General features: G+C 62.5%; 2 protein-coding genes across 2 annotated transcripts; one reads left to right on the top strand and one right to left on the bottom strand.

Moving 5' to 3' along the window:
• The first annotated feature begins 111 nt into the window (after positions 1 to 111).
• On the top strand, positions 112 to 7480 carry LOC114887238 (cytochrome b-245 light chain). The gene is made up of 6 exons (XM_029208746.1): positions 112 to 245; positions 3570 to 3639; positions 4128 to 4202; positions 4413 to 4496; positions 5018 to 5099; positions 7069 to 7480. Exons 1-6 carry the CDS (start codon positions 188 to 190, stop codon positions 7276 to 7278), a joined length of 579 nt encoding a protein of 192 aa, XP_029064579.1. The 5' UTR covers positions 112 to 187; the 3' UTR covers positions 7279 to 7480.
• Positions 7481 to 7676: 196 nt separating this feature from the next.
• On the bottom strand, positions 7677 to 11265 carry IL17C (interleukin 17C). Its single transcript, XM_029208734.1, has 2 exons — positions 10619 to 11265; positions 7677 to 10176 (listed from the first exon to the last, which is right to left on the bottom strand). Exons 1-2 carry the CDS (start codon positions 11218 to 11220, stop codon positions 9915 to 9917), a joined length of 864 nt encoding a protein of 287 aa, XP_029064567.1. The 5' UTR covers positions 11221 to 11265; the 3' UTR covers positions 7677 to 9914.
• Between the last annotated feature and the right edge of the window lie 1211 nt (positions 11266 to 12476).

The following is a 12476-nucleotide window of genomic DNA, read 5'->3' on the forward strand; positions in this document are numbered from 1 at the left end:
GGGACCCCACCCGCCGCCGGGCCTGCCTGCCACCTGGGGAACCGGGGCTGGGGCGGGGCCAGCGGCGGGGCGGGGCCGGGCGGCGCCGGAACTCGGGGGACTCGGGGGACTCGGGGCGGGAGGCAGGCGGAGCTCTGGGGACGCGGGATCCGAAGTGCCTTAGCCGTGTCCGAGCCGGGTCGCCACCATGGGGCAGATTGAGTGGGCCATGTGGGCCAATGAGCAGGCGCTGGCGTCCGGCCTGAGTGAGTGGGGGGCTGCTGCACTGGGGGCGGGGCTGCAGAGGGCGGCTGCGCCTGGGGTGAGGGGTGCCGCGGCAGTCCAGGCTGGAGCCCGGGCTGGGGAAGTGGGGGCCTGGAGGCCTCAGGCTATGGCCGAGGAAAGGGGGAGGGGGCAGGCTGGAGAGGGGCGGGAGAGGGTCCTGAGGAGCCAGAGACCCTGGGCTGCAGGCCAGGAAGTGGGAACTGAGGCCTGGGGGTGGGGGCCCCGAGACTGGAGACTCCAGCGGCAAGGAGTCTGGAGGCCTGTGTTGGGAGCAGGCAGCAGCCTCCTAGCGGAGCCTTGGAGCTGGGGAGGGGGATCCGGGGCCCTCCTGCCCCTGCAGACCCGTGCACACCCATACCCCATCCTCTGTCCCTTCACTCTTCCACCCCCCCAGCCCCCCCACCCCGTCACAAGAGGAAGTTACAGTCGGGGGAAGAAGCGTTAGCCCCCGGTGGTTTCCGGAGAGTCACTGCCCAGCAGGGTTGGGAAAACCTGGCCTGACCCACCCCTGCCTGGACTGGCCCCTCCTGCCCTGGGGGTCCTGGGGTGTGGAGGTGGGCTCCTCCTGCCTCCTGGCCTTGGACTTGGCCCGTGGGGGGCGACCGCTCTGTCTCTGGGGCCCAGGCCTGAGTCTGCTCAGAAGGCCATTGCACAAGGCGGCTGGAAACAGCCATGTGACCTCCTCCCACCCAGCTCCCTGCGGCTGCTTCTGGGGAGGGACGGCGCCGTCACCCCGCCGCCCTCTGCTCATGGGGCGGAAGCCCGTGCTGTACAGACACAGGAACCTCTCAGGAGGCGGCGAGGCCTGAAGCAAGAAGAAGCCGCTCACGGCTCTGCCCCTCCCAGGAAGGCCCCACACCTAGTCTGAGTGGGCCGGTGGGAGGACTGGGGGATACGGTGATGAGGAGGGTCTCAGCCCACCCCCGCTTACCTGGGACCCACCCCGAGGCCCCCACGCCCATCCTGGGGACTGGAGGAGCCGGCAGAGCTGGGTGCGGAGGGGAGCATCGTAAGGTCGCGTTTTGGGAGGTGGGCAGCTTTGGGGCACTGGCCCCAAGATTTGTGCCCAGGCAGACAGCCCCCCTTCTGGCGCCTCAGTGGCTGAGAACTCAGTGGGTCAGTACCTGGCACTCCTCGCTTCTGCCCAGAGCCGTCCTCTCCCCCCACCATCCCCCCCTGCAATGACTACGGCTCAGCTTCCTCCACCATCAAAAGGGGCGGTTTGTCAGAAGGTCCCCCTTCTGGCTCTTTTTTGCTGACTTTTCCTCCTGATTCAGTACTAACTACAGCCCTCCGGGCTGACCAGGCCAGGCCCGACGAGCGTCGCAGCCCGTGGGCCCTTTTTATTGTAGAAAGTCCCATCTAATCAGACCATGTCCCCTCCGATTCCGACTGCTCCACCCCTGGCCCTCTAGTCCTCTGGGGCCCACCCACCCTGGCCTTTGCGGAAGCGGCTTCAGAGAAGTCTTTCCAGAGCGCACAGCCTGACGTAGCCAGCACCTCTGCCCACGTTCACCTTGCTCACCACTAGCTGAAGTTTCCATCCCCATCGTGAGACCACAGCCCCATGGGAGCTGAGGTTCTTGCTAGTGATGGAGGCCCAGGCCAAGGAAGTTACACCCCCAGGTCGAGCGGACATGGTGCTGCCTGAATGCAGGGGAGATGTCCCTTCCCTCCTGCAGCTCAGGGAGGCGCTGAGAGCACAGTGAGCGTGAACATGAACGGAGCTGAGCCTGACACCTGCGGATGACGATGAGGGTTCAGGGGCCGAAGGGAGGGGCGCCAGGAGTCAGGGCTTTTACCCGGTGAGATTCTGAGGCCAGAGCCGGGAAGAAACAGACCAAAAGATCATCCCCCGCAAGGAACTGTGCCATCTGCCACTGGAGCCTGGACGAAGAAAGTCTCAAACAAGACAAAACCGCTGGAAACTCAGGCCTGTACTGCACATGGGGCGGGGGGCGGGGGCTGCCACAGCGCCCACTGACCAGGAAGTTCAGGTCACCGGAAAGAACTACTGAAGGATGTGCTACAGCGAGAGCAAAGCTGGATCCAGAGAGAAGGACAGCAACGCCAGCGTGAAGACACTGACTGTAAATAATTAATAATCGTGGGTAGTTTGGGGTGAGACTGAAGTTAAACCTTCTAAAGTCCACATGTGGTTCAGGAAGAGGAATTTTAAAATTAAAGTTTGATCAAGTCAGCAGAAGGCAGGAGAAGCAACCAGAGAAGCTACTTCAAGAGAAAACACCAATAAGAGAGCAGAGTAAGTTACCTGCGATCACAGTCGATAAAAGGTGTTAAATTCACTATGAGATTGCTTAAACTATAAAGAATTTAGCTCTATCAGCTTATTCATTATAGCCCAAGCCCAGAAGCAACCGACACGTCCCAAAGACAGGAAAATGCATAAATACATCGTGGTGGATTCACACAGTAGGAAACTACACAACAAGACAAAGGGTGAGCTGGAGCTCCACGCAAACCACCGCAAGAAGGGCCTGGACAAATCTTCGGTTCAGCAAAAAAGGGCCCTCAGGGAACTTTCTGGGGTGGCGGGAATCTTGATTCGGGTGGAGATCACGTAGGGGGTCACACATGTAAAAAGTCTGTGCACTTTATGTAATCATTATACCTCAATAAATGACTGGAAATCCTGGGGACGGTTGGTGGTGACGGTGCCAAAACAATGTGAATGTGCTTCATGCCACTGAGCTGTTCACTGATTTTACCGCAATAGAAAAGAAAAAAATTACTGGGGAGGAAAGACAGAGATACGCTCGCTCGCGGCAGGCGCACACAGGGCTGCAGGTAAAGGGCTGGAGAGACCAAGTCCACTCAGAACTGCATGAAACAAAACACACGAATGGGGTCGTCCAGGACACCCCCAGCCGGCAGAGAACGTCCACGCAGCCAGTACAGAGTCAGCAACCAACAGTGCAGTCTTTAAATGCATCGAGCAAACACTCAGCATGTTGAGGGTCAGGGGCCTGGGGAGTGTGTCCAGGCTGGAGCCCAGGCCTTTCCTCTCCCACACATCCCTCAGCAGCTCTTCAGGCCCCTCCCTGGCTCGAATGCTGCTTCCCAGGGGAAGGTGTCCCGACCCCCATGCCTACGGCCATTCCCCATCACCGGCCAGGGGCTGCACCCACCTGGGTCCGCTTCCTGGGCTAACACGGTGGCGGACAGAGGGCAGCTCTGTGGTGCACTGGTGGCCCCTCAGGGGGAGGGGGAGTACAGGGGGGCGGCCAGAGCCCCTGCAGGCATGGGGTGGGGCACCTGCTAACCTGCTTCTCCTCTGTCCACAGTCCTCATCACCGGGGGCATTGTGGCCACGGCTGGCCAGTTTGCCCAGTGGTACCTGGGCGCATACTCCATGTATCCTCCCGCTGCACACCCCAGGTCAGGGCGGGGGGGTAGAGATGCCACTGCCCCTGGAAGGCAGGAGGGGCTCATAGCAGGGAGGTGACAGACCCACCGGGCCGGGCCCTGGCGGGGTGGGAGGTGTCAGTGCCCCTGAGGGTGGCACTGAGGCCTCGGGAATGCTCGGGATCCCCTCCACACCCCCGTCTATCAGCCACCCTCCCTAGCTGGCCGGGTCTATCCACGAGTGGACCGGGTCCCCCCTTCCCCCCGCCAGCCCAGCTGTTACAGGCTCTCTGGAGGCCGAGGCAGGCACGGGGGGAGGGAGGGCACAGGACAGCAAAGGAGGCAGCAAAGTGGCCAGAGCTATGGGAATCCAGTCCAGCTGTTTCCCAGCTGCGTGACCTCAGGCAGCGGCCGCACCTCTCTCTTTTCTCATCAGCAAAGGGGGCTCACTGCGGCCCCTCAGGCTGAGCTGGGCTCTTCCTTAACCGCAGCTTCAGAGCGGCAGGTGTGTTGATCTGCCTGCTAGAGTACCCGCGGGGTAAGAGGAGCAAGGGCTCCACCATGGAGAGGTGGTGAGTCTCCCTGCCCTGCCCTGGCGGCCTCCCCAGGAGCCGTAACCACGCGGGAGCCTGGTCCTGTCCCCAGCGCCAGCCCACTGGGTGTCTGCCCAGCCGCTGAGCCCCTGGGCCCCTGGGAGGAAGAGCCGGGCGCTCTGGGCCGGGGTGGGCAGTGGGGTGTGCTGAGCTGGACGCAGTCTGTCTCCCCTCCCTCCCTCTGCCTAGCGGACAGAAGTACCTGACCAGAGCGGTGAAGGTGTTCGGGCCCCTCACCAGCAATTACTACATCCGGGCCTTCCTGCACCTTGGGTGAGTCTCTGCCCACTTGGGATCACCAGCACCGCCGGCAGAGGACTGCTGGGGTCAAGTTAGGCCCCTCCTGGGCTCTGCCAGAGGTTCCCTAAACCTGTATCCGTCATTACTTACAGGGTAATGATTCACCCCAACCTGGTAGCTTAAGTCAGGAATAATCAGTGTTCTGGGGTTGACTGGGCTCAGCTGGGCGGTTCTGCTCAGCCGTCCCACAATGAGTCTGGTGGTCACTGCCGGGGAGACCGCCACGCGCAGCGCCCCTGCAGCTGCTGGGGCCTCCTCCCTGGGCGGCGGCTGGGGGCCCAGCGCCCTGCCCCTATGTCTGCCCGGTTTGCCCTGTGCAAACCAAGCAGCGAACAGCTCCGGGGCCGAAGTTAGAAGCCCAGCCTGGGCAGCAGTGGGCATCCCCTCCGCTCAAGGTCCTGGGGGCTTTGTCCTGAGATCCTGTGGTCTCTGACCAAGGCCTGGGGCTGCAGACCCCCCTTCTGACTGTCTTCCGTCCTCCACCCCCTCCCCAGGCTGTCGGTACCTGCCGGCTTCCTGCTCGCCACCATCCTGGGCACAGCCTGCTTGGCCATCGCAAGCAGCATCTACCTGCTGGTGAGTAGCGTCCTCCGTGGTCAGCCCTGCCGGTCCTTGACAGCCTTGGCCCCGTGGCTGGCCCTGCAGGCCGAGCCCGTGTCCTTGCTCACGTCGTGGGGACAGTTCCAATGTAGCCTCCATTCTGGCCCATCTAACGTGCTGGCCGTTCCCCTACGTTCTCTGTAACCTGCACTGCAGCCCTGCGCGGTGGGAGGGCCCCCACTTCACAGACAAGCGGCGGAAGCTCAGAGAGAGGACGTGGCTGGCCCAGGTCACACGGCCGGCAGGCCTGGCCTGGATTGGGATCCGCTGCTCAAAGGTTTCTCATCCAGTTCGGGATGCTGTCAGGAGCTCGTGAGCGGGGCAGATGCCACGTGCAAAACCCTTGGGGCTGGGTTTGCCTGGAGTCCAGGTTACGCAAAGGGCCCCTTGTCAGTGAGGCCGCACGAGGCCACCTTTACAGCAGGGCAGGGGGCGGTAGGGATGGGGCGGGGGCCCCACCAGGCTTAGGCTGCCGGACGCTCGCTGTCCTCCTGCACGTGGTGCCCCTGACCCGCCGAGCCGCGGTTCCAGCCCCACCACGGCCACCAGCTTCAGTCAGGCCGACAGGGCCTGATGATTTTGACTTGATTGCTCCACTGATTACGAGCTGGCCGCCGCCTCATTCGCTTCAGCTGTCTCAGTGCTTCTACGCTGCCTGTTCAGACCTTCTGCCCATTTTCCTATGGGGGTTTTGTCTTTTTCTTGTTAGTTTGCAGGAGTGTCATGTGTATTTTAATTGTGAATCCTTTGTAAGTTTTAGCCACTGTGGATACTTCCTGCTTCTCTGTTAAGGATCTAACTTTGTCCATGAATTCTTCACTGAGCAGAAGTCTGTCTAATATATTTATTTGCTTTATAGTTTGTGCTTTTTAAATAATGGCTTTCCCTGCCCGTACGCCATATTTTCCTCCATTCTTTTCCTTTAACTTTCTAGTTTTACCTTCTGGGATAGAGTGTTCTAGTTTTTTTTTTTTTTTTCTCTTAATTAATTTATTTTTTGGCTGCGTCGGGTCTTTGTTGCTGCACACGGGCTTTCTGTAGTTGCAGAGAGCGGGGGCTACTCTTCGTTGTGGTGTGCGGGCTTCTCATTGTGGTGGCTTCTCTTGTTGCACGGGCTCTAGGCACGCGGGCTTCAGTAGTTGTGTCTCACGAGCTCTAGGGCACAGGCTCAGTAGTTGTGGTGCACGGGCCTAGTTGCTCCGCGGCATGTGGGATCTTCCCGGACCAGGGCTCGAACCCGTGTCCCCTGCACTGGCAGGCGGATTCTTAACCACTGCGCCACCAGGGAAGCCCCAGTGTTCTAGTTTTTAAATTAGGAGGTGTGATTCTAGAAATTCACTTTATTCTTATGCTTCATAAAGTATATGCTGTCACATATTTTTTGTATCAACTAATGTATTAGGGGATACAAAATGAAAGATACACGTTCTTAGGTCCACTTGGCCTCTGGCCCTGGAGTCTGCATTTCAGCAAATTCCCTGGGCTGTGCAGTCTTCCTCCTCAACACACCTGGGCCACTGGCCTCCCTGGCCACCCTCCTGGGCCTCTCCCCACCCCCCTCACCCAGAGCTGCCGGCCTCAGTTCAGCATCATGGCCACTCAGGCCTGGGCTTCTGTCCTGCTCCTGGCCCTTAGTCTCTGGGAAGAAGGCTGGTCTTGGGCTGTGCACCTGGAAGCTGCCTCCAGGGGATCTTTCAGGAGCCCCGGGGTTCAGCACCCCTCGCCCTTGTGGGGCCCCTTGTGTTGTGGTGAAATAGCTGGGTTCCGACTGTGTGGCCTCAGGCCCATCAAATAACCTCTCTGAGCTCCAGTCCCCTCAGGTCTCACTGAATTCGGTTGTGTCCTGGCTTCTGGCGGGGGTGGGGGAGCGCAGGGGCGGGGAGGCCGTATGGCGGGGCGGGGGCGGCCTGGGAGGACCCCAGCCCAGCCCCTCCATGTCCTGCAGGCGGCTATCCACGGGGAGCAGTGGACCCCCATCGAGACCAAGCCCAAGGAGCGGCCGCAGGTGGGGGGCACCATCAAGCAGCCACCCAGCAATCCCCCGCCCCGGCCCCCAGCCGAGGCCCGCAAGAAGCCGAGTGAGGAGGAGGTGGCAGGGGTCCCTGTGGGTGGCCCCCAGGAAAACCCCATGCCGGTGACTGATGAGGTCGTGTGACCAGGGCCTCGAGCCACTCCCGTCCCACCAAAGCTTCGAGGGCTTCTCCTGCAGACGGGAGGGGGTGGGCAGCCCCCAGCCCAGGGCACCCCTTTTCTGCAGACTCCTTCGGGTTCACCGGCAACAGGGCTGTCATCTTCCTCACTGGCACTGGGATCTCGGTGCATCGCCTGTTCCATGAAACACGTATCTGGAATTCCAACTGTTTGTGTTTCTACTCTGGAAAAGAACGTCTCAGGTCTGGGGGGAGGGTGTGTGTGTCCCCCCAGCTCCCTGACCTGCTAGGACTCACCTGCTGCAGCACCCCTTGGACCACCCTGGGGCCAGTGTGCCGTGGGCAAGGTGCCCACTTGGGACTTCCGCTCCAGCCAGGTCGCCAAAATTGTTACCAAACCAAACTCGGGTCTGCTCACCCATGCACAGCAAAGCCAGTCTGCTGACATGCGGTGTGGGGAAGGCAGGTGCAGGGTCTATTGCAGGCACCAAGCAAGGAGTCCAGGCAGCTCGTGCTCAAAAGACCCCCAACTCCCTGGTGGCTTTCAGGGAAAGCTTTTTAAAGACAGAGGGAGGGAGGGAGGGAGGGTGGGGGAGTAATCAGTGGGTGAGTGAACCCAAAGTGGGTTCAGTTAACACATACACACCCACACACCATACATGCCCCCCTCGCACACACCGCACACACACCACAGTAGCCATGGCGGGGCCAGGAGCCCCTGTGGCCCCGAAGCTTTGCCTGGCTTCAGCTCACACCCCAGCCTGGGAAGCCCCTTCCTTCCCCGGCACCCACTCCCCCGAAGTCTGGAAAAGCCCTTAAATCGCTCGCCTCCTGCTCTCACACTTTCAGAGCTGGGGGTCTCTAGGGACCTCTGGCCTGGAGGGCACACTGCCTGTCAGCCAACACTCTTCGTCTTCAGCATAAATCCAGTCAGCCCACCGTTCCTCCGCCCCCACTCCCAGGCCGCTCCCAGCACTGCCCTGTCCCGCCCGGTGCCCGGCTCGGAGCCCACAGGCTCCCATAGCCCAGGACGGACACTGTCTCCGGCCCCCGCCCGCACCTGCTGTGGCCCTTGTCACCCCGCCCACTGGGCTCCAGCCACACTGCCCCCCCGGGCACAGGCAGGCCACCTTCTCAGCCTCTGCACAGGCCATCCCCTCTGCCTGGAGCACTGGGCCCCGGATGGCCACTCAGGTGGTGCCCAGGTGGCCACCACTGCAGCCCCTCTCCCTTCCCTTATCCCTTCACCACCAACCGGCCCAGGTGGGGCCGTGGTGGTCGGTCACCCACGGGGCAGGTGGGGAGCTATCCATTTTGTTCACAGCTCTGATCCCGGTCCTGGGCACAGGGCAGAAACTCAGTAAGTGCTGATTGAAGACTCCTTCCAAGCTCAAGATAAAGGTTACCTCCTCCGGGTAGCCTTCTGAGACCCCTCCCCTCTTCCTGGGCCTTACACACAGTAGGTGTCAGTCAGCAGGTGAAAGTGGCAGGGGGGTGCAGACAACTGCCCTGCAGCCCCACAGCCCTTAGAGCTGACGTGTGTCACAGGCGTGGGGACTGAGGCTCCAAAGCGGGCATCGTAGCTGATCCAGAACTGCTGAGGCCACGCACTCCTGGGCCCCTGAACTCATTGCCCCAAAACGTGCTCTGAGCCAGGACCTTCTGTCGTGATAGGTCAGGTGGTTCTCAGGTGGCTGGCTGGGTGCCTGAGCTGGGAGGTGCCCGTTAGCTTGGCTGCCCCTTGTATGGCAGGTCACCCGTGGTGGACAGAAGCCCAAGGGGGTTTCCAGAGCTGCCTGGGCCTCTGCTGGGGTTGGGGGAGCATGACTCAGCCAGGCTACAGAGACATGTCCCCCTGAGCGGACCCCCGGGAAGTCACCCCAGGATACCTGTCCATGGGGTAGGGAGGTAGTCCCCAGGGGCCACACCCACGTCTGTGGGGAGAGGGCTGGGCTTTGGGAATGAGTCCCATCGCCAGACCCGGGAGCTACTGCATGGCCAGCGGGGCACACCTGGGCTCCACTCTGTTAAAACATAACCCCGCCCTGGGTGCACCTGGGTCCATGCATAGACCTTCCTAGAAGGACACACCACGATCTGGGCCAGTGGCTGCCCCTGGGGGACCAGCTGGGTGTTAACGACCAGGCAGGGTAGAGGGTGAGAGAGTGGCTTCACCCACTGCCCTCTGTGCCAGCCAGTGCTGTGCTCTGAGATACTGTTTAGCAGTGAGACAACGCGTATTCCACGTGTAAAATAAATAGCTGTTTTAGAAACACAGGGGTGCTTGTTCCTCCCAGGGGGCTGGGGTGAGGGGAGCCCAGGGGGCCAGGAAGTGGAGGTGGCCATCGGAACACCTTTTCCCTTTTCTGTAGGTGTTTTAGCAAGTTCCAGAAGAGTGAGAATGTTCCTTCTAGCCCAGCTGTTTTTGTCAAAGGATAAACTGCCTCTCGAGCTGGGGGCTGCCCAGCACAGGGTCATCCCCCAGGCACCGGGGACTGGGCCCTTCCCAGGCCAGGTCTCAAAGCAGAGACCTGGAGCCTTGGTACCTGCCCAGGGCCCCAGGGGGGCACATAAATACCCGATAAATACACATAAATAGGAGGGGCGTCCCTGGAGGCCAGTCCAGGAGCCGAGCCAGTGATCACCGGGCCGACCTTGGCAGGACACAGGTGCAGCCCACGGGCACTCGGATGAACTCGGTGTGGAAGGTGAAGGCCCCGGGCGTGGGCACCCCCGCCGCATCCCGGGAGCAGGGCCGACGGCGCAGCACCAGGAGGCTCTGGACCAGCGGCACCGAGTTGAGCGCAGCCGTCTCGCGGCCCGTCTTGGCGCTGATGCAGCCCCTGCACAGGCACTCAGCGAAGGCCAGCTTCTGGGGGTAGCGGCTCTCGTCCGTGTCCACGCTGCGGGGCAGGTGGGCTGTCAGAGAGCCCGGGCGGGCGCCCCCTTCCCTGCCCGCGGCCCCACGGCTGCCCCACGCGCTCAGGGCGGCTCCGGGCCGCAGGGCAGGAGGTGTGGGGCGCTGGGAGGGCTTGGCACGCAGCTGGTGCCCAGGAAGTGAGACTGTGCGTGTGCCCCACGGCCCTCCCAGAGCCCAGAAGCCCCCCTCTCTCCCTGCCAGTCCCAGCCCCACCCCTGCAAGAACTCAAATGGGGGCCCCCCAAATTTTCCCAGGGGGACCCTGGTGTCTGAGGTCTGGGCTGAGGTCTGAGACACTGGGCGAGGATCAGCTCACGGGGGAGCCTTGACCTCCCAGTGGTGGGGCGGGCCGGCCGGAGGTCAGCAGGTGAGAGCGCTGAGGCTCGGGGGGCCCAGGGGCCCGTGCCCAGGGAGGCCCGCTCTCACCGGTATCTCCAGGGCGAGATGGAGCGCTGGTGGACGTCAGCTTCCAGCACCTCCTCGGGCTGCAGCACGGGGCACTGGTTCCCGGCCGGCGATCCCGCGTGCCGGCCCCTGCGGCCCGCCGCCTCCAGGCTGGACGCCAGCGCCACCGGCAACGCCTGCTCCCACTTGGCCGCTCGAGCCAGCAGGTGGGGAGGGGTGTGGCCCAGGGACAGCTCCGCCGCCGAGTAGCAGCGCGGGGTCCCGGCTGTGTGGGTGCGGGCCCCCGGCCGGAGTGGGGGGCTGTGGAGAGCCAGGCTGGTGGGCGGCCAGAGCAGGAGCAGGAGGACACGGAGGGACTGGTGGACCAGGCGGCGGGGGGTCAGCGGCGCCCCGGGGAGGGGCCCCGCCCTGCCCGCCGCTGGCTCTGCTCCCTGTGGAAAGCGGGCGGGGGGACGTAGCCTCCCTCTACAGGTCGGGAAACGGAGGCGCGGGGGGGTCTGGGCTCCTGGCTCCCTTTTGCCCCCAGATTTGGGCGGCTTCCTGGACCCTGCCGCCACGTCATCAGCCTGGGTGTCGGGCGGCACCGTCCAGGCTGGAGGGCGGGGAGAGGAGCGGCTCACCATCGCAGCGGGGGCTGGGTTCCGGGCTCGGCGGCGGCGCACCTGGCGGTCCCGGCGTACCCGTGGCTGCCCTGGCTGCAGCCGGCTTGCGGCGCCCTTTATACCCCGGGCCACGCCTGGGGAAAATCCGGCACCCTCCCTCCTCGGGAAGGGCCTGGCCATGCTTCCTCCTCCCCTCCCTGCAACTGTCCCCTCCCCTCCAGGACAGGGTGGACCCACTCGCCCTCCTCTCCCCCACCTCCAGGGACCCTACCCCAGGCCAAGCACTTGCAGATGGGGCTCAGAACGGTCTTTCCTGTGTGCCAGGAACTCTCGAACCTTCTCCAAGTGCCAAGTCCTAACCCCTTGTACGTTTTTGCTGTCTGGACCTGGTGACCTGAGGCGAGAGCGTGCTCATTTTGCGCCACTGCCCAGTCCTCCCCCAGGGTTGATTCTCCCGTCCCCTCCTCCTGCCACGTGGGGAGGTTCCAGAAAGGACCGGGCGGCTGGGGGCCAGTGAGCCTCTTCAGGATTCTCTGCTGGGCTTCTGTGGTTTCAGTCAACAAAAGTGCAAGTCTGAGGTGGAGGGGGTGACAATGCCCTGGAACCTTTAAAGGGCAGGGCGCCCTAAGAAGCTTTCTAAGGAGGCCCCCGGAGCCCACCTGCGCCAGCTCCGTGCTGCTGGTAAGGGTGCTGGGGGTGCCTTCATTACCCTACAAGGGAGACGGTTTAGGGCCAGATCCTGCCAAGTTTTGAACGCTGAGGTTTGGATGCCATGCTGGCGAGGGCCTCTCGAATCAGTATAAAATGTCCCGCTGAGGAGGGCCTGGGCGTGCAGGATGGAGTCAACCTGCCTTCTGGGTTTCCTCACCTGCTGGCAGGAGCCAGAATGTCCACCACCAAGGAGCCCGTCTGACACTGGAGGCGCAGACTCGGTGGACAGGAGGACCCCTGAGAGGGGCATGGAGAAGGCAGTGGGATGCCGGGGCCCTCCCGGCCTCGGTCTGGAGGAAATGTTCCCACAGCGGGCATCGCGTCACGGCTGTTCTCCCAGCTTCTTTCTGACCGATGGATGGACAGACACATTGAGGCCCCAGGGCTGCTCCTGCCTACCACACCCCTGCCCGTGGTCATCCACCCTCTGCTTGCACACCTCCTGCGGCAGGGAGCTCACCACCTGTATTCATCTCCTAGGGCGGCCATAACAAAGTGCCCCAAAATGGGGGGCTTAAAACAACAGAAGTTTATTCTCTCACAGTCTGGAGGCCAGAAGCCCCAAG

This window comes from Monodon monoceros, unplaced genomic scaffold (genome assembly GCF_005190385.1).
Source record: "Monodon monoceros isolate NGI ecotype Baffin Bay Population unplaced genomic scaffold, NGI_Narwhal_1 Super_Scaffold_10, whole genome shotgun sequence".
NCBI classification, from domain to species: Eukaryota; Metazoa; Chordata; class Mammalia; order Artiodactyla; family Monodontidae; genus Monodon; species Monodon monoceros.